This window comes from Ylistrum balloti, unplaced genomic scaffold, assembly GCF_031769215.1.
Source record: "Ylistrum balloti isolate Yb309-2 unplaced genomic scaffold, AGI_CSIRO_Ybal_v1 Utg369758, whole genome shotgun sequence".
Taxonomy (NCBI): Eukaryota; Metazoa; Mollusca; class Bivalvia; order Pectinida; family Pectinidae; genus Ylistrum; species Ylistrum balloti.
In genome coordinates, this window is record NW_026781958.1 from 803766 (window position 1) to 826628 (window position 22863).

General features: G+C 35.9%; 1 protein-coding gene across 1 annotated transcript; it reads left to right on the forward strand.

Moving 5' to 3' along the window:
* The first annotated feature begins 11 nt into the window (after window positions 1-11).
* On the forward strand, window positions 12-16951 carry LOC132543565 (Fanconi anemia group M protein-like). The gene is made up of 16 exons (XM_060207080.1): window positions 12-203; window positions 650-957; window positions 1734-1852; window positions 2328-2500; window positions 2733-2810; window positions 3487-3645; window positions 4182-4313; window positions 5447-5676; window positions 6729-6826; window positions 7211-7395; window positions 7863-8069; window positions 9452-9683; window positions 10055-10185; window positions 10945-11080; window positions 11415-12865; window positions 13166-16951. The coding sequence occupies exons 1-16, from the start codon at window positions 12-14 to the stop codon at window positions 16949-16951; spliced, it is 7617 nt and encodes a 2538-aa protein (XP_060063063.1).
* Window positions 16952-22863: the final 5912 nt, after the last annotated feature.

The following is a 22863-nucleotide window of genomic DNA, read 5'->3' on the forward strand; positions in this document are numbered from 1 at the left end:
ATAGAAAAAAGATGAATAAAGGAAAACAGGCGACCCTCTTCCAGAGTTGGGGGCCGGCCAAAAAATCTCAAGCTGTTAACTCTAAAATTACTGACAGGGGTGATGTTGGTAAAAGACCAGGCCCACCATCTACTGATCATGCAGGCATCATAGATCTGTGCGATGGATTTGAAGATGATGAGGATGAAGACCTTTTGGCACAGGTTTGATTTTAGTCTCATTCATCAAGGGGGACTCTGATGAACTCTATGTATTCCGTAATTTTTATTTCTGAGTTTAATTTTGCTTAATTACAGATAAGTCCTTATAGATATAAGAGCTCTGAGTACAGATTAAGAAAATGTCCTGCTGCAGAACAATTTTCTGCTACATAATTATGATTATTTTGAAGAGATATTTTGTATTATGAAATCTGTATAAGAAGTGTATGTTAAATGTACAGATAATTACAGGCAAACAAGTTTATCCAAAAAATGCAAGAAAGAAAAATTTTTATGCAAGGGGTTTGTTTCTTATGCAACATTTAGAAAATTATCCCAGCCTAACCCATCTTTAATAACCATTGTAGTCTTTATTTTTCATTATTATCACAGTTGAATCATAAATCCTGCTTGTTACCACATACAGTGTAGTTGTATTCTTTTATCAGGTTGTGGACATGCCAGGATACAGTGAGCCAACAGCCGGTACGTCTTCAGTGGCACCACCAGGAGATGTCTGTAACATTTCGTTGGGAGCAGAATCCTTTCCTTGTAATATGTCTTTGACCCAGACAGTGGCTCCTGAGGGATTTGACAAGTTTGCAGGAAAGAGTTGGATCTACCCCACCAACTATCCAGTCAGGGATTATCAATTTAACATCAGTCAACAGGCTCTGTACAAAAATACTATGGTGACCCTTCCCACTGGCCTTGGCAAGACCTTCATAGCAGCAGTAGTCATGTACAACTTCTACAGGTATGTGTGATTGTGGCATCCTCGATACTCACCGGATTACAATCACTTTCGCTCTCTGCACCCCTAGAACATGTCATGGCAAAATTGAAGGTTCCATGTACTACACCTTGTATACAAGACGAAAAGACTAGTTAGATCCATTGATGAATATCAGGCAAATTTCAAGGTCGCACAACAGTGTATTGTAATGGCTGTGACATTTGTTGTCGCTTCTTTGTAATCTTTGAAAGTAGCGTATCAGCCTGTGATTAGTCTTTTTTTTTCTCCTGGAACCAATTTAATTACTTTGTTTGTGCCTTCAATTCCCATCTTACAACATGTTCCAGGGGTGCAGAGAGCGAAAGTGGTCATAACCCGTGGGGTATTGAGGATGGTGGTCATAGCTGATCAAAAAATAATTATCGAATTTGATTGAAAACTGAAGTTCTTCATTCTTGACTATACCAGTGAATGTGTTTGTGGTTACAATATTAAAAACACACTTTTATCAAAGATTGCTTTTGCCTTTTAATATCTTATCTGATTTAGTGTACTTGTTAAAATCAGGTTTAGTTTCAAGGGAAAGCACACTTGAACTATGTATTTTGTCAATATTGAGGTAATTTCGTCAAGGTATTTTCAGTCACTTAACTTCAGAAGCTGGATTGTCAAGTTGGTACATTACAAGATTTTAGAATTGGTTTTAAGTACACCAACCTTTTCATTTGATCAGATCATTGGTTGTCCCATACTATAATAGAGACTTAGAATAAGATTTTACTTACTTCATTGGACAGGTGGTACCCTCAGGGTAAAGTAGTGTTCATGGCTCCTACTAAACCTTTGGTAGCTCAGCAGATAGAAGCCTGTTACAATATAATGGGTATCCCCCAACTGGACACTGCTGAAATGACAGGTAAGATATAAGTACCAACACAGATGTATTAAGTGTTGATAAAATCTGAAATTTAGGGACTTTACAATTTGCTACTAGATTACTTAATAGAAAGGTTTATAGTTTTGTTGTTATGAATCCTGTTGGGAAAATTATGACTTTTCTGTTGGTTAGAGCATTGATCTACTTAATCTCAGGGAAAGGTCTGAAGTAGGTAGTTTGATGCTCCCCAGCCATGGCTGTTTGTGTTTCATGGGAAGATGAGAAATGAACCAGTCTGCTGATACTACTGTTTCCTTGGACTCTTACCCTAAATGTTCTGGATGGCATGCGACAGACTTCCGGAATGTTGTTCAGTGAGGAAACCACTAGATATTACCAGGAGACCCCACAACAAAATAACCCCAGGCGTTCACCAGGTGATAAAGCCAGCACGCAAATAATTAAACATTTCTCACAAAAGAAATTGTAAAGTGAATAATTTCAATGCCTACAGGTAACATGGCTCCAACAGAGAGGAAACGTACTTGGCAGGAGAAGCGGGTGTTTTTCCTGACCCCACAGGTCCTCACCAATGATCTCAGTCGTGGGACTTGTCCCGCAGTCAGGGTGCGATGTCTTGTGGTGGATGAAGCACACAAGGCCCTGGGCAATCATGCCTACTGTCAGGTATAGGAGTGCTGCTCACGTCTCTCTGTGATCGATATTGGAGGAATTGAGTAAATTATTTAATGATGTGAAATTTGAAAATTGCTATGCCTCTCTACATCAGTGATATTTTCGGTTTTGTTTTTTTGTTTTTGTTTATCGATTTGGCATTCATATACACTATATTTGCATGACTCATTCTGCAGACTTCATTAACATGTTACTTTTAGAATACATAATCATCTTGTTGCAGGTTGTACGAGAGTTGATAAAGTACACAGAGAGCTTCCGTATTTTGGCTTTAAGTGCTACACCAGGGAGTGATATTAAGGTAATGTTTCTGCTCTTTCTTCAATGAAATCAGATCTGAACTGGTGGTCAAGTTTAGATATAAAAGTTGCTGATATTTGGTCCACTATTTTTATACAGTAAAATATTTTGTTAAATATTTGTGTACAATATGACCAGTCCACATTCTGAGAATTAAAACCTGATGTAACATGTTCCCCTCATACATGGACACTCAGTATTTACACTTAAAAGTACAGGCATGTTATACACTTAAAAGTGACAATTTTGTTCTTTGATATTAGGCTAATATTGCACCTCATTGTATTTTCTCCAAAATTCTTTTGATTAATTTGGGTTTTTTATCAGTAATTGCTGTGGTCATCAAACTGTCTCCTTTTCTGTTCACACTTTTATTTAAGGAGACTTTCTCAGAATGGAAAAGTCTAAAATTCTTGAAATTGATGTTATGGTTGAGTTTTATGTGGAAATACGTTTGCTGAAAGGCATCATAGTGGATGTAGATGCTGTTAAATAATTAAATCTCTTGTAAAAAGCAGAAACTCAAGAATGAAAATAATATTTTAACTCATCATGTTACTAATGACAGAGAATATCATTAACAGTGAATTGGATATTTCTGATAAATGAATGCATTTTCAGCAAATATGTACATGAGATTTATCTAACCTTCTGACTTCAGTTTTGATTTGTTGCAGGCAGTACAGCAGGTCTTGTCTAACCTCCTGATATCTCACATTGAATTAAGGACAGAAGAATCAATTGATATCAAGCAATTTTCACATGAGCGGAAAGTTGAAAAGATTGTAGTTCCCCTGGGTGATGAGCTCACCCAGGTGAAAAAGACATATATTCAGGTATTTAGGATTTGGAATTGGTTGAAATTTTATGAAAGATAGAAATAAAACTTCCAGGAAGGCAAAGAGTGCAATGATCCATTAAAATGACTTAAAGTAGAGAAATATTCCCGTATAAGTCAGTAATAATGTTTGTGTACAGCTTGTTTCTCTTTCAACATGAAAATAATGTCCAAACTATTTCTCACATACCATATATGTTAATGTCTTGATGAATTTTTGAACCAGAAAATTTGCTGTAGATGTGCGAGCTACAAACTATTTCTGTTTTATATGGTTTTTGTTATAAAAAATACCTTTCTTTTCTGAATACATACACATACAGCTATCTATAGCTTTACATGTTTCTCATGAAAAAGCTTTTCCTTCTAATCATCATGGATCTGGTTTGAACAAGGTTGTCATCTATTTGGTATAAAAAAATTCCCAGCTGTTTTCTCAGGTCCATGCATAATTTTTTCTGGTATACTTGTAGATCCTGTATTATTTCCATTACACTGTGTTGAACATATCTGACCATTTGTCTTTTTCTGCAGGTCATGGATGTGGTTGTTGGTCGACTAAAGAGGCAGGGCGTCTTGTATAAAAGGGAGACAACCAGTTTCTCCAAGTTCCTGATTCTGAAGGCCAGAGAAGCATTTAGACAGAATCCACCCCAACAGCTACAGGTAAGCTAGAATGGTATTTTATTTTATTCCACCAAGTACAGGTAGACAGAATAATTTAGATAAAATTACAAATAGAAATTAAATAAAAAATACAGGAAGACTTAAGAACTATTTTGCTAGGATTCTGTCTGATTTACATGCAGATACAATGAATGAAGTTTACAAAACATCAAGGGAAGACAAACTAGACATGTACTGGATTTATCCTGCAATAAGCCTTAGGGACCTGAATATTTCTTCTAATCTCAATTAGGTGAATGGGCAAATTACTGGATATAGTATATATTTCCATTCATCCTGTGCTGTTATGGTTTTTTATGTGGTACATCACACCTCAATTGTACCGGATAGCATATGATGGAAATAATTGAGATAGTTACTACAAGGAAACACCCACTCTAAATGATCCATGCTAATCTATCCCTGTGTGAACTTCCATTCATATTGTAGTGCTGTGGACCTTCACACTGTATGACATGTAAATGTGTTGATGCTACAGAGGACACATTATGGTGCTGTGGACCTTCACACTGTATGACATGTAAATGTGTTGATGCTACAGAGGACACATTATGGTGCTGTGGACCTTCACACTGTATGACATGTAAATGTGTTGATGCTACAGAGGACACATTATGGTGCTGTGGACCTTCACACTGTATGACATGTAAATGTGTTGATGCTACAGAGGACACATTATGGTGCTGTGGACCTACACACTGTATGACATGTAAATGTGTTGATGTTACAGAGGAAACATTATGGTGCTGTGGACCTTCACACTGTTGACATGTAAATGTGTTGATGCTACAGAGGACACATTATGGTGCTGTGGACCTTCACACTGTACGACATGTAAATGTGTTGATGTTACAGAGGACACATTATGGTGCTGTGGAGAGTGGCCTTGACCCCTGTATATGACATGTATTTGTGTTATAGTAGACACAGTATGGTTCTTTGCAGAGTGACCTTGACCCTGTATATGACATGTGTTTGTTTTGAAGGGGATACAGTATGGTGTTGTGGAGGGTGACCTTGACCAAGAATGACATTCGCTTGTGTTATATTGGACAGAGTCTGGTGTTGTGGAGAGTGACCTTGACACTATATGGCATGTGTTTGTGTTACAGAGGACACAGTATGGTGCTGTTGAGGGTGACCTGGCCTTGGCCATGAGTCTTTACCACGGGTTTGAACTACTACAGCTACATGGTCAGCGCTCATTGTATAACTACCTAGAAAGTATTGTGAGTGGAGAAAAGGGACATGGTCGTACAAAGACTGAACTGATGAAAAATGCTGGCTTTGTAGAATTAATGGAGAAGCTACGCAGTCAGTTTGCTTCTGACCCAAACATCAGGTACACCAATATAAGTATTGTAGAATGAATCTTAATTGTAATTGCAAATATATCAAAGCTGAATTATATTAATATTAAAATGAACTGGACGTCAGTAAACACATTATACTATTAAAACTGTTGTGTAGAATACTTTATATTAAAGTTCCATTGATTGACACTTTTCATTTCATTTTTGTCTTTTTGGTATCATTTCAGAAATTCTTTCATTCGTTACATTTTTGTCTTCTCTGTAGTATTTCAGAAGTTCTTTCATTCGTTACATTTTTGTCTTCTCTGTAGTATTTCAGAAGTTCTGTCATTCCTTACATTTTTGTCTTCTCTGTAGTATTTCAGAAATTCTGTCATTCATTTCATTTTTGTCTTCTCTGTAGTATTTCAGAAGTTCTGTCATTCCTTACATTTTTGTCTTCTCTGTAGTCAGAAATTCTGTCATTCCTTACATTTTTGTCTTCTCTGTAGTATTTCAGAAATTCTGTCATTCATTTCATTTTTGTCTTCTCTGTAGTATTTCAGAAATTCTGTCATTCCTTACATTTTTGTCTTCTCTGTAGTATTTCAGAAATTCTGTCATTCATTTCATTTTTGTCTTCCTTGTGGTATTTCAGAAGTTCTGTCATGTAAGATATTTATATCTTATATGAATAATTATATATCAAGTTGCTATGTTTAATTATAAGATAAATAGTAAGATTAAATGTGATCTACACCCTGTTACACCCTTGGAACTTAATGGAAAACCTCCAATTCAAGTCACTTAAGCAAGTCAGATAATTTTTTTCCAGAAGGAAACATAGAATTTGGGATGAGTGCCCCTCCCCATTTGGTTTTTGATCTTTCTTTCAACCAATTTTGATATTCCTCAGCCACATTTAACAATTAAGGCCCCTAGAAGGATGACACAGCTGTATGGTGCTGTTTATTTTATTTGGCTGCACCTTATCTACATCTAAATCAATACTGATGGTGCTAACCACTTGTGTCTTTTGTACAATATTAGAGGGAGCCAAAAACTTATTTTATTCCTTTAATCCTCTATATATATTACTCAGATTGAGCCAGAAGTACAAAGATGGAGTTAAGACCGGACACCCAAAGATGCAGAAATTGGAGGAGGTGGTTGTCAACCATTTCAATAACTTCTTAAAAGGTTTGTACAAATTGTAAGGTTTTCTGTTTTTCATTGACGATGTCTCTGAAAAATATATCAATGTGTCAGTAGCTTACACAAAACTGGTACAACAGTGAAAAGGTCAACATTTCCTCTTTTTATTAAACAAGCTTATTATAAAGCTGACAATTGATGTTGTGGGTGTTTATTTGGTGTAGACTTCCCTGTTTTAATTTGTCATGGTGTAAGTTTATGTCCTTATGCTATAGAATCCTTTTGAAATTAGCAGGATTGGTTTTCACTGATACGTCTAGGTTTCAGTTTAGATATACTGCATATTTCTATGTTACCAAGGTTTCAAATTAGTGTTACCAAGGTTTCAAATTAGGAAAATTCTCGATAGAAAATTCAACTCTTTTCAAGATGGAAGTGTGGAAGAGAAGTCGCAGGCGACTCGGGTGATGATTTTCTCCCAATACAGAGACAGCGTGTCTGAGATAACAGATATACTCATGCAGCACCAACCATTGGTCAAAGTCATGAGTTTCATCGGTCAGTCCTCTGCTGGCAAGGCAACTAAGGGTTTTACACAGAAAGAACAACTCAAGGTAATTAGCTGACCATAGTGTCCAGGGCGTCATCTCTATTGATGCTTTTCCTTGATGAGACAAAACAACTTTTGATTTCCTTAAAATACATACATTTATAAGCATGATGACGATTTTCTTGGCCGTAATGAAAAAATTGTTTAACTTTTAGTCAGAGGAAATATTTAATACAGTCCTACGTATTGCACAATAATATTCATGATTTCCAAAACTTTTATAAAATTAGGCATATTCATTTAGAATATTTAATATATGTGCAAGAAATTGCTTAGATCAGTGTACGTTTAAGATGATTACAATATAAAAACCTCCTACAGTTTTCGATCTTTATTGTTTGTGATACAAGTTCTATGAGAGCAGGTAATATAAAGAAATAAGAAAGATGAAGTTTTACTTTACTACTTAAATAATGTTATTTAATTTGCCAGGGGAAACACAATTCTTAACCGTTTCTAATTTGTTCCTAGGTCATGAAAAAGTTTCGTGAGGGTGGCTACAACACCTTGGTATCCACATGTGTTGGAGAAGAAGGTCTGGATATTGGGGAAGTGGACCTCATCGTATGTTTTGATGCTCACAAAAGTCCAATCAGATTGGTACAGAGGATGGGACGTACCGGCAGGAAACGAGAGGGACGTATCATCATGTTAGTGACGGAAGGCAAGGAAGAACAGGTATTCTTCACCATTTATAACTGTCACTGTATCTGTACATATGTTACTGGATCAGATATAACTGTCAGTGTATCTGTACACATGTTACTGGATCGGATATAACTGTCACTGTATCTGTACAGATGTTACTGGATCAGATATAACTGTCACTGTATCTGTACACATGTTACTGGATCAGTTACTGGATCAGATATAACTGTCACTGTATCTGTACACATGTTACTGGATCAGATATAACTGTCACTGTATCTGTACATATGTTACTGGATCGGATATAACTGTCACTGTATCTGTACACATGTTACTGGATCAGATATAACCGTCACTGTATCTGTACATATGTTACTGGATCAGATATAACTGTCACTGTATCTGTACACATGTTACTGGATCAGATATAACTGTAACTGTACACTGTATAACTGTCACTGTATCTGTATGTTACTGGATCAGATATAACTGTCACTGTATCTGTACATATGTTACTGGATCAGATATAACCGTCACTGTATCTGTACACATGTTACTGGATCAGATATAACTGTCACTGTATCTGTACACATGTTACTGGATCAGATATAACTGTCACTGTATCTGTACATATGTTACTGGATCAGATATAACTGTCACTGTATCTGTACACATGTTACTGGATCAGATATAACTGTCACTGTATCTGTACATATGTTACTGGATCAGATATAACTGTCACTGTATCTGTACACATGTTACTGGATCAGATATAACTGTCACTGTATCTGTACACATGTTACTGGATCAGATATAACTGTCACTGTATCTGTACACATGTTACTGGATCAGATATAACTGTCACTGTATCTGTACACATGTTACTGGATCGGATATAACTGTCACTGTATCTGTACATATGTTACTGGATCGGATATAACTGTCACTGTATCTGTACACATGTTACTGGATCGGATATAACTGTCACTGTATCTGTACACATGTTACTGGATCAGATATAACTGTCACTGTATCTGTACACATGTTACTGGATCAGATATAACTGTCACTGTATCTGTACACATGTTACTGGATCAGATATCGGTCAACATTGTCATTGTGAATTTAATTGATGTTGATATGAATGTCATGAGATAGAAAAATGTTATGTAGGACATAAAGTTTCATCCAATACATTTATATTTATTAAACCAAAGTTTCTTGATTCAAGATTTAGGCTGCTTTTCTTTCATACACTGTATGTAGAGAAACTTGGTAATTGACAATTTTTGCCTATTGCTGAGAAATTAGTGTTTGGATTTTTCTGAAATTTCTGAAAAAGTGAATTTGATCAAAAGACTTCTGTTTTAAAGTTGCTAATAGTGTTTATCACAAATTTTATCTTAATACAGATTTACAACCAGAGTCAGTACTCTAAGAAAAGCATACACAAGGCTATTCTTAATGGTGCTAAATCTCTCCATTTCTACCAAAACAACCCACGTATGGTCCCAGAGGGATGGATGCCATCCTGTCATAAGATGCATATTTCCCTACAACAGAATTTCCAGACAAAAGATGGTCCTAAAGTCAATCGGGACTCCAAGCAGAAAAAACTCAAATTCCAGTCTAAGTCTGCCACAGGTTTGTCACTTATGTATGTTGTGTGAATTTACTGGTGTTTCTGTGTTATAGATGAATTAGGAATAATTTTGTCTTAGCTTTTAGTTAAAGGTTAAAGGTCACCAGATATATACATGTATTTAGTTCTGATGCCATGACTCTAAAATTTGATTGCAAATTTTAAACACTCCCCAACCACCCCTTTTCAGAAAGTTATGTCCTTTTGGGAATGGGGAATGGGGTGTGAGTTAGCCCCTGGACAACAGTTCTAGTTTATACTGTTCCTGAACTCCTGGGAAGATGATAAAAAAGTAAATGAAATACATACACATGATTGACAGATGATGTAGTTATGCACCTTATATAGATGGACGTATTTTTGATATTCTTAGATACCAGGACTGATGATGGCCTGCTGACTACGGAGGAGTACCGTGACCTTATACAGAACTACGCTGTACCTGAGGACAGTATACCTACACTGCCTTCAAGATTGCCACTGCTGACATTAGGGGAGAAACATGTAAGGGAAACAGTTGTTGTTTCATGTCAGTACCAGATTTTGTTACTCCAGTGATGAGTTCTGTTTTGACATGTTTCAATCATGGAAATGTCCCATCTCTATCACATTTGCCAGAATAGTTGATCATATGATGATAAGGATTAGACATATTTCTATCTAATACATAATTTTTAGAACTCATCCCCAATTTTTCATTTTTGCTTGCTAAAATATAAAGTTCTTGGACTCTTTTGATCAAACGGAAACAAGATCCACTATGTATAAAATCTTTATTTCTAGGTAATGTGACAACTTTCAGGTGGCAGATTTTCTTTGACTTGTTGCAGTCAAGTTCCATTATTGACCGGCATAAGTTAGATAATTAGACATTACACTTATCTGCTGATGAGTCCCTAAGTTTTTCTGTATTGTTAGATCATAGTGTGTAACTCAAAATGTGATAAACTTACAAATTTACTATACAACTCAAAGAAATGCATTTTCTGATTTTGAGAATTGGCAAAAAAAAAAATCTTCAATGATTTTCATTTTGACCATTTGTACACACCTTAAATAAAGGGTGTTCTTTAGGTTTTTGGCTTAGTCTGTGTTTGGGATCATTCTACAGAACAATAGTTGGGAAAATGAAAGGTACAATCCCCAAATTGTGGTTAATATTTACTTTCAAAACTTGATTGGGTCATGAGAGTCTTTAGGGAATTTATTATACAGAAGGCAAGTTTGGGAGATTATACAGAAGTATTGAATTTTTTGTTTCAGGAGAAACCTGCTGGAGAGAGACAAATTCTTCGTGAATGGTTGCCCTGGCAGAATCGTCTACAGCAGACTTATAAAATAGACCACTCAACTAAAACTAAACACTTTGTGGAACTGATGCAGTTTATTGAAATTCAGCGTAAGTGGTACCAAAGCATAGTACTAATGTGTAACTGCAACAATGATTAAAATAGTCAAAAATGTTTCTGTTCAGCTGTGAAATATTCAATTAAACATAAGAAAATCTTCATGTTTAAGATAATATTAAGCATATCTATTTTTGTTAAATGATTTGTCAGTATCATTTTGTGTTTTCTTAATTTTCCTCTTTAGGTTACTGATGTTCTAGTAGTAATTATGTTGATTGAAAAAAAACACTAAAAAAAGAAATAAAATAAACACTTAAAAATTTTTTTTAAACCACGACATACTTTAGACATTAAATTATCAAGAGATTACTTATCAATTTACAGAAACACTGGATCCAAATGAAGATCCCTATGGAGAGGAAATGAGTTTGTTTCTGAATGAGGAGGACGTACTTAAGCCAGGGGAGACAAACGGGCGACAAGGGACCGGAATACGTAAATTCTGTGTCGCTGTGGAAAAAGAAGGCAGCACAGCACAAACAATACCAAAAAACAAAGGGAGACAATTTCGAAAGAGCGATGTATTACCAACATTTGAAATAAGTAGTAATGAAGAGAGTGAAGAAGATTTGCCAAATTTTAACATTAATCGTAATGATAAACGAACATCTTTTCAAGGAAATAAGAAAGGAAAGGCGGGAAAACGTCAACTACTCTCGAAATCTTCCCAAGTGTTTACAGATATCCCAGAGTCCAAATCTATTGTTAAGAAAAGCAAAAAGGACAAGAAACGTTCTGTGAGCGGTGACAGGTCTGTAGTCCAGTTGATAGTGGAGACTGAAGATAATGATTTTACTGATGAAGAAGAAAATATGCCTGCAGTATTACCACCTCTAGATGAAATCACATCTCCTGTGAATCAGGCAGAAGATAATGCTCAAAACAATCAAAATGAAATCCAAGACGATATGGAATCTTCTGATATCAATTATTCTCCGCTTATGGACAGTCAGGAACTTATGGAAGTAGACGATGAGAAGGAAAAAGAGTCGTCATTTTCACAGCTTCTTCCTAAAATTCCTCCGTCAGATATTGGTCAAGTTACCCTTGAAAGTGCAGAAATACTTTCAAATACAAATGTGTATCGCGTTCGAACACCTCCGCCTTTAGAACAAGTCGGAGAAATTGTAGCCGAGTTGGATAAATGTGAAAAACTTCCTCCACTAGATCTGTTACAGTTAGTTGATGAATGGGAAAAGGAAAACCAGGAATACCAAAACAGAAAAGGAAGCAGTGGTCAGTTTGATGAGTCTGACTTTAAGGACAAAAGTGATCAGTCTGGTAAAGACCAAGGACTTGGTCCTTTTTCAGTGGATGAAAGATCATCTGCTGGTGACAAGAGTGTAACTAGTTATTCAGGAAGGAAAATGTCAGAACCAATGCAGGACATTCAGATCCACATAGCACGCCAGTCTCCATCTAAAGACCATCAAAAAGTCATCAACAGTAAAACAAATCTAAAACATGATTACTTGGATATTTCAGCCTGCCAGGAAAGAGTGCATGATAAAGGGAAACAATGTCTCAAATCTGTTCCCGATGACAATATGCTGTCACCAATCAATAAACCTCATGTTCCAGTTAGAAATTCAGAAGATGATGATGATGATGTTTTGTCTGATGATTCTGGTTTTATTTTAGACACACAAGCAAACTTTTCTCTGGCAGTCTATGAAGAAGAAGGTCCATTTGAGATCAAGAACAAATCTGTCACATGTGACAATATCCAAAACTCACCACTGAATGTTACATCACAGAATGTTTCACCACAAAATGTTTCACCACAAAACGTTACATCACAGAATGTCTCACCACAAAATGTTTCACCACAAAACGTTACATCACAGAATGTCTCGCCACATAATATCTCACCACGAAATGTCTCACCACAGAATATCTCACCACAGAATGTTTCACCACGGAATGTTTCACCACATATCTCACCACGGAATGTTTCACCACATATCTCACCACGGAATGTTTCACCACATATCTCACCACGGAATGTTTCACCACATATCTCACCACGGAATGTTTCACCACATATCTCACCAGAAAGTAAGAATTACCTGAAGGATATGTCAGTAATGAAAGAAAGAGGTTCTACATTATCTTCTGACGATGAGTTTTTCGACACTCAGGCAAATTTTTCACTGCATAATGAAGACCTCTTTGGTGATGACAATGTGGACCAAATTAACACAGACACAAAACATACTTCATCTTCCACAATTAGTGACAATTCAGGTAATTTCAGAGGACAAGAATGTCCCAAAAATGTTGAAAAGATTAGATTTGTCAATAAACAAGGAAGTTTAGACCAAGAAAGTACAGTGATTGAAAAGGTCAAGTTTATGGATGATATCGGTAATGAACCTATGTGTTCTGAAAAATATGGAAAACCCTTTTCAGAGAAATATAGCAGTAACAGCAGGATAACAGCAGCTTCATGGAATCTAAAGAATCTGCCTGCTGGTCATAGAAACACAGCTGACACCTCGTTATTCGATGATTCTTACGATAAGGAAATGCTGAAAATGACCCTAAAAACTCAAGGAAGTTCTGTTGTTTCTCCCACACAGTTTACATTCACACAAGCATTAGCATGTGTACACGACAGCAACGAACTTCTGTCAGAGGATTCTCAAGATGATATTGACCTTGAAAAGGAAAAGAAAAATGGAGGTAACTTATTGGAGAATATGACAGATTTTTTTAATTCCATAAAGGAAATAAAGAAATCATGCCAAGCTCCCGAGACAGAATGCAACAAAGCTGAAGACAAAAATCAAAATACCAGAGATGTAACGCATCTGGATCCAGACTCTAAGAAAGATTCTACAAATAACATTACTGATTTTCAGCCAAGTGAGGATATCGGGAACAGTTCAGATGAGGGTAGTAAAGACTCGTTCGATATACCTCATTTTGATCTGGGTTTTGATGTTGACGAGGACATCATTCCTCCATCACCTTGTGCCAGCCAATCTATCTCACAGAAATCTTTTTCCGCCAGTCTAAGTCAGAGTCTACTCAAAAGTAGAAAATCATTATCAACAAAGTTTGATTCCACCTGTGGTACTCGTAAAACTTCAGCAGTGGAGTCTGACAAGGTGGGAAGTGTCGCTGGTATGAGTATAATTGAGGAAGATTCGCTGGTGCTTTCAAATCATAAGACGATTATCCAGAGCAGTCACATGGGAAATGATTTATGTGAATATTCAAAGACAATGATTGATAGCAGTTCAAAAACTGCTTTGCTCTCCTCAACAAAAAATGATACTGACAGTTTGAATTCTGGTAGAAAAAATGAAGCAAATTCAAAGGGTGTTTTGAACATGGTTAAAAGTTATGCAGGAAAAACCATGGACAAAAATTTGTGTAAGCCTGGCTTGAACTCTCTTAAAGCTACCACAAGTAACTTTCTAGATGATGTCAGAGAAACCAAAGTCAACCATAGTACAAAGGATTCAAACGAGTCTGTGATGTTTGGTGACATGCAAGATAAAAACACAGTGGAGAAAAAACAGTTTGTTTGTAATATCCGTGACAGGATATCTGCTCCAGCTCAGGGAAATAGACCATATAGATCACCATCAGATATACAGACATGTACAACTTCAAAAACAGGTTTAGGAACAGCCAGCTATCTTCAAGAAACGCTAAACGTCAACAAACAGAATTTTGACGAACATGATGGTTTTTCACCGGTGTGTGACAGGTCTCTGATTCCTGTTGAATCACTCTCTTCAGAGTCGGATGATGATATAGTTGTTAGGAAGAAACGAAAAGCAATAATAATAGATTCACCATCACCTAGTTTTACACAAAAAAAACAACACATGGACAATCAAACCACTCCATTTAGAACACCTGGTGAACCTTCAAATGCAAATAAGTGTAGACATGAAAAAGATACAAAAAAATTGAAATTTAACGTCTCATTTAAGCTTCCTGAGATCGAGGAATTGGATGATGACGACTTTGCTGATGACAAATCAGCTTTAGTAAAGGACAGGTTGTCTGTTGCTTCTAAAACATCAAGAAATTCTGGCAGGTCATCAGATACTGAAAGGAAAGTTGTTAAAAAAAGGACAAAATCCAAATCTCCAGCAGACATGTTTATTCATGGTGAAGCTGAGGTGTCAGATGACGAGGAAAATGTTTCTGGTGACGAGGATGATGGAAGTGACATGGATCAAATGGAGGACAGTTTCATTGGTGAAGCAACACAGATGTCACAAGGAAGAGCAGAGGACATGCACGCATTCTATCTGAAATCAGTCAGAAGTCCTTTAGTTGGAGGGAAATTCCGGCTGAAGTATGATCAAGGCAACATGGATGTATTCTCACAACCTCACCAATATGATGACTCTCATTATATGGAAGATAGTTTTTGTGTGGATGATGATTTTGAGGAAACAGGTGTTGACTTGGAGGAGGCAAAAGAAATTACAATGTTAGAGGATGCTGATATTACTTACGTAGGGCGGAGGACACGCTGGTCAAAACCAGCAGCCATTCACAAGAAAAAAGCCAGGAAACATTTGACTGGCAGGAAAAGAATAAGGAAAATATCAAATTCTTCTAGTGAAGAAGAGAGTTACAAGTGTGACGTTAGTAAAATACAGACACCTCAAGTGTCAGCTGGTAAACGGCGCAGAAGGGTACTCCTGTCGAGCAGTACGAGTGAAGAAGAACCTGACTGTAAAGTTGTCTCCCCTCTGAAAATTACTTCCCCTGCTGAAGGGACACCGGACATTATACCATCACTTATGACAAGGATAAAAAATAATCATGTCAGTGCAATTTGTATATCAGAGTTAAGATCCAAGACAGAGTCACACCACACCACAGATCCAACAACATCCTGTGATATTTCTGGTGTTCAGAGTGACAATGCTAGTGCCTGGTTTAATACTAGTCATAAACCTGCAGACAGATCTGTTTCTGGGTTGAATACAAATTTAACAGCTGAACAATTGCGTGTACAACGACTTCAGAAACAGAAAGAGAAACAGGAAGAATTCAAAAGGAGAATGGCACAAAAGGCACAAGACATTTATGAAAAGTCAAAATCACCAGTGATTAATAGTGATTTTAGTAATTCAAGGACTGGGGCTATTGAAGTACCTAAGCTGAACTGTGATATATCAAGGAATGATGAACAACTGTTGACTAGTGCTAAAATGGAAAACAACAGTAAATCTGTGATATTTGTGGACTCTAGAGAAATAAATGGTTCTCAGAACATCGTTTCTGAACTCCGCTTCAAACATAATATGTCTGTGATAGTCGCTCAGCTGGCTGGGTGTGATTATGTTGTCAGCAACCGCATGGGAGTTGACCGAAAAGTGTGGTCGGAATTTACGAATGGGTCAAATAGAGCCAAACTGGTCGACCGTATTCATCAACTGTGTGACTTGTATGACCGACCATGTCTGATTATAGAATCTGACCCAGTGAAGGGTTCTGATAAGGGAGGTAATCGACTCCTTCATTGGACTAAATATGTGGACAAGACCATTGTCCAGTTGATCAACTCTAATGTGAAAATGTACTTTACCAGTGGTCAGTTAGACACTGCGGCCATCCTAGCTGACCTCTGTTTGCTCGAGATGCGTAAAAACATGGCAATAAGTGTACCAGTGAATGTAAGTGATAAAAAACAGCAGCATATAAGGTTTTATTCATCTTTTCCGAAACTCACTCATGTTCACAGTCTCAATCTTACCTACAATTTCAGAACAATTAAAGACTTTCTGTCTGCTAGTGTTCAGACTATTCGAACTAAAGGCTGTATGTCAGAAAAGAGGGCAGAGGAAGTGTTCTATTTCATCAGGAGAAACTTTGATGCATAGGTGTTGCTTACTATCAATGACTAGCTCAAAACCCTTGAAATGTGGTTTGTTATGAAATTTTCTTTGAAATCACTTGTATTTTCTGCACAACTTTATTTACATAATTTCTTTTTTCTTTTTTTTTTTTTTTTTTCTATTTTTTTTCTCAATACGTCATTTTTATCAAATTCTTTTTCTTGTCCAAACTTGAAAATTATTTATAAATCTCATTAGCAGTAAATCAAGTTTGACATGCGGTACAGCATCTGTGCTTAATGAGCAACACTAATACGTACCATCCATACTCGGATCCATATTAGGAAAAACACATTAAAGCATCAATTTCTTCAGGTCGTGGTTAGAGAAATATACATTTAACTATGAAAAACTGTCAATACATACCAATAGTTGCTGGTCAAACTTTATATTTTCTGTATTGGCCACTGTATGGAAAGTTCAACCAGCCCATAAGCAAATAAATCATGACCAGTACCTGTAAAATTATACACAGAATTCTAGGTTAGGAACAAAATAATGATCTGAGAAAGATATTTCAAGTAAAAATGTTCAGAAATGTATTAACATGTCAGCAATAGCGAGGATTGGATGCACCTGATAAATGTTATAATTGGAAAAGAAATCTGAGAATTTTTTCTTTAGAAGAGTTACCTTGAAAACTTGCTAAGCAAAATTTAATTGGAACACTCAGTGATCAATCTACAATAGTTCTTTTTAGCTTTATTGATACAAAGAATGGATCCTGCAATTTAAAATTATTTCCAGAAATCCAGAGTCCCATTAAAAGCATATGAAGTACAGGACTAGAGACAGGTAGATTGATCACTGAACACTTCTCTGTTGATGATAAACATGAAATGTTCACACTTTCTATCTTAAGACAGATACGTTAAACCTCTGTATCGTGTTACATGATAATGAAAATAATTACATGATATGATTGCACCTAAGTGATATATATGAAAATATACATACATATAAATGTCACCTGTTGGAGGATCGGCAGTACTCTACCTGTCCATGTGATACAGACTACACAAATGAATTGTTGAAAATTGATATGAATATTCTTATTTAAGATTTGCCAAGTATATATTGTGAGATGGAAAACTTAGTAAATTAAGATTTTAATATTCTTTGATGAAATGTTGTGGTTTTTCTCATCAGTACAGGTAATGTTTTGGAAAAACGAGAACTCTGCATCTTTTGAATTTGGCAAGTTTCAATACTACTTTTTTTAAAGCGAGTTTGTTATATCTCGTGCAAATGTGTGTTGTGACCAAACCTGTCCCTAGAGAATTAATTTCCCTGTCTGTATGATAAGGAATAAAAGAAATCAATACAGGTTTTATAAGTGTGGGAGTATTGATGCAGCTGTTTCACCCTTTATACCTAAATAATATATACAGTTGTAGGTAGTCAATAACTAGGTCATTACTTACAAACCATATACACAATCAATATTACTTACAACTTGATTGTGGCTGTGACTTCATATATTCAGTGATTCAACTTTTCAAAGAAAATTTATATTTTAATTTAGTAGTCATATTTCTGTTAGTTTTTTGAAAGTTTCTCTGAAAGTTCACCCAAGTACCCTACATATGATGTATATCACGGATATAAAACCGAAAGTCACTCGTGGAGAGACTGGTATTATGATCCTGTCGGAAATGGAGTTACTTCCCTTGGACTAAGTATTTAGACAACACTCTGTACCAAGTTCTGCTATGGATTGTAAAGTGTTTTCTGATATACATGTACATACCTGTGTGTACCAAAAAATAAAAGAATTTTTATTTACTTGAATATAGAAAAAACAAACAAACAAAATTTCAGTTTGCACTTAACTACAACCCCAGCCTCTTTGCTGTACAGAAGTTTGTCCATACATCTATAAAAACATGTCTGTGTAATTCAGAGAAAAAGCCTGCTATTTAAGATAATCAAACTTGGCACACTTTATTGTTCCTCTTCCAAAGAAGATGAACCATTTTTGATTTTCAGTCAGGGTTCACAGGTCAAGGTCACATTGGTTCATACAGCAAAATCAGTTCTCATCAGTTATCTTGTGATTTCTTTCAGACTGCTGGGGTTAATCACCATCATTATAAGTCTTGTATCTAGAGTACTCTCTACACTTCCCTGTAAACATTGGATATGCTGGAATTCGAAGTTTACACTTTTCGTTGGGTTTACCAAGGTAATTTTGAAGCAGGATCTTCTTGCAGCGTGTAGCTACTTGACTAAAATATTTCATTGTGTAATCAAGTTTCTGACTTAGTACAGGTTTTGGTTTTTTTTTGTTGATGATTCAAATTTGTGATTTAACCAAAACTTTGAAGCTTTTCTTTAATGGGAAACATGTAACACTGTCATCCTTTTTTCAAGATTTTTTTCTTCATGGTTATTTTCCATCCTCAAATGTAGTGAAAATATAATTTAACATTATTTCATTCAAAAGAATTCCTTTATTTGTGTTACAGATTTGCAATAAACCTTTAAGTGGATTTCATATGTGTTTATATCATCCTGCTGTATAAAGATCCACACTTGTTTTTGTTTTGACGAGGCATTGTTTAAGGGACAGACTTGTGCTAGACCACTTTTAGAGTCTGGGAGAGATACGTTTATGTGAGTCACAAAGCATTTAAGACTGAACGATAATTACAAGTTTTATATTTTGATATAAATGGTATACATATTTTGTGATTTAAAGTATCATAGCTGATTTCTTGTGTTTATTTTTAAATCTTTTCATGGGTTCTTCTTTCACATGTCAGAGTTATGCATTGTCTTCATTTTACTAGTTATCTTGGAGAAAATTTGAAACCGGTTTGGTCTCAATAAAACTCATCATCAGCCTGGAATGTCTGTAATACCAGATCATTTTACATTAAAATCCATCAGCATAAGTTGAATGAATAAAGTGCTTTGAAATCGCTCCAAAAAAAAAAAAAGAAATGTGTTTTGTCATGAATTCCCAGGACATTATAATTTGGTTAAAATTCCAATCAGCATTGTGTGTCACGAAATGAGTGTAGTTTTATACACTTAGGTACTTATGTCTCATCAAAGGTAATATAATATGATCTGCGTACCTGTTTTCTAACTGTATGTAGATTATCCCAAGTTTTGGTAATGAAGATTCATGATTCACAAAAACGTTTCAAGGCATGTTCTGTCAAACTTTGTTCATTGCCATTAATTATTAATTAAAAAATATTTAAAATGACATTAGTACATATATTAACTCTTTTTTTCATTTCAATGAAATAATTTTTATTTGCTTACATTTGTAAATGTATTCATGCTAGAAGAGGGGAATGATTGCTGTGATTTGGTGCCTGGTTAAAATAGGTAGAAGTGAGTTGGTGTCTGATTGAAATATATTTTTGTAACTGGCGCAGAGATAAAATATATTGATTTTACTTGATATAAGGTTTAAATATAGAGATGTGACTGGTGCCTGATTAAGATATATAGACATGATTTGGTGCCCGGTTAACACATAGACATGACTTGGTGCCTGGTTAACACATAGACATGATTTGGTGCCTAGTTAACACATATATGTGACTTTGTGCCTGCTTAACACATAGATGTGACTGGTGCCTGGTTAACACATAGATGTAACTTGTTTCCTTGTTAACACATAGATGTGACTGGTGCCTGGTTAACACATAGACTAGACTTGTTGCCTTGTTAACACATAGATGTGACTTTGTGTCTGGTTAACACATAAACATGACTTGGTGCCTTGTTAAAATATAGACTAGACTTGGTGCCTGGTTAACACATAGATGTGACTTGGTGCCTGGTTAACACATAGATGTGACTTGGTGCCTGGTTAAGATATATAGACATGACTTGGTGCCTGGTTAACACATAGATGTGACTTGGTGCCTGGTTAACACATAGATGTGACTTGGTGCCTGGTTAAGATATATAGACATGACTTGGTGCCTGGTTAACACATAGATGTGACTTGGTGCCTGGTTAACACATAGATGTAACTTGTTTCCTTGTTAACACATAGATGTGACTGGTGCCTGGTTAACACATAGACTAGACTTGTTGCCTTGTTAACACATAGATGTGACTTTGTGTCTGGTTAACACATAAACATGACTTGGTGCCTTGTTAAAATATAGACTAGACTTGGTGCCTGGTTAACACATAGATGTGACTTGGTGCCTGGTTAACACATAGATGTGACTTGGTGCCTGGTTAAGATATATAGACATGACTTGGTGCCTGGTTAACACATAGATGTGACTTGGTGCCTGGTTAACACATAGATGTGACTTGGTGCCTGGTTAAGATATATAGACATGACTTGGTGCCTGGTTAACACATAGATGTGACTTGGTGCCTGGTTAACACATAGATGTGAATTTGTGCCTGGTTAACACATAAACATGACTTGGTGCCTTGTTAAAATATAGACTAGACTTGGTGCCTGGTTAACACATAGATGTGACTTGGTGCCTGGTTAACACATAGATGTGACTTGGTGCCTGGTTAAGATATATAGACATGACTTGGTGCCTGGTTAACACATAGACATGACTTGGTGCCTGGTTAACACATAGACATGACTTGGTGCCTGATTAACACATAGATGTGACTTGGTGCCTGGTTAACACATAGATGTGACTTGGTGCCTGGTTAAGATATATAGACATGACTTGGTGCCTGGTTAACACATAGACATGACTTGGTACCTGGTTAACACATAGATGTGACTTGGTGCCTGGTTAACACATAGACATGACTTGATACCTTGTTAACACATAGATGTGACTTTGTTTCTTGTTAAGTTATATAGACATGACTTGGTGCTTTATTGTAAGGAGTGCTGACTTAGATGTATATTAGGTCTGTTAGGACAGAGGGATAAAAACTGTGTTACATATATATGCAACTTCTACTACATTAAGTTCATTTAAAATTCAACCTGGAGGCTCTGACTTAAGCCAGAAGAAGGTGCATGGCTAACCACATGAATCGTATCTGTTTTAATGTAATCCAAGTTGATACGAGGACTTACTGTTATATCTACATAAACTGATGAACATGGTTAGTATACTGTGTCCTTTGTACATTTAGTAATATCTCAATACAAAGAGGTACTGTCAGTATCCATACAAATATATACATGTTTTGGTAACACCCATCCATTTTCTGTTTTGATTTGTGTCAGTATTCCTACATTTACTTATCAAACTTCCATATTCTGTGTTTGTCTGTATTAGAGGGGATATATATGTATTTAGATTTAAGTAATGCTTGTCAAATGTTGTTGAGGAAATAATATTCTATATATGGTTTAGCCAAATAATGAATTAAACTTCATCATATAGCTGTTTTGTCCTTGTAGGACTTGTCTGTGATGCTTGGTTAAAACATAGAATTTGACTGAAGAATATTAAAATTTATTGAAAAATTTATTAAAATATAAATTTGAATGTGTGTCTTTATTGGAAAAAAAACATTTTAGACATAGTTACCAATTGTTTTAGATATAACCACTTGCTAATGATTTGTTTAATATTAAAAACTGTTTACGTCACATTTCTTTTAATCTCACATTTCATCCAGTGAGTGACACTAACAGGTGCTCTCTGAATCAAACTGATACACCATTTAACAATTTCATTATCAAACCATAGACCATGTGACATTTGCTTTTTAGGTGGTGTCCATAGTATACAATCGAACCTGCCTTCAAGACCACCTGTCTATATAACAAATACCTGTCTATCAAGGTCACCTGTCTATATAACAAATACCTGTCTATCAAGGTCACCTGTCTATATAACAAATACCTGTCTATCAAGGTCACCTGTCTATATAACAAATACCTGTCTATCAAGGTCACCTGTCTATATAACAAATACCTGTCTATCAAG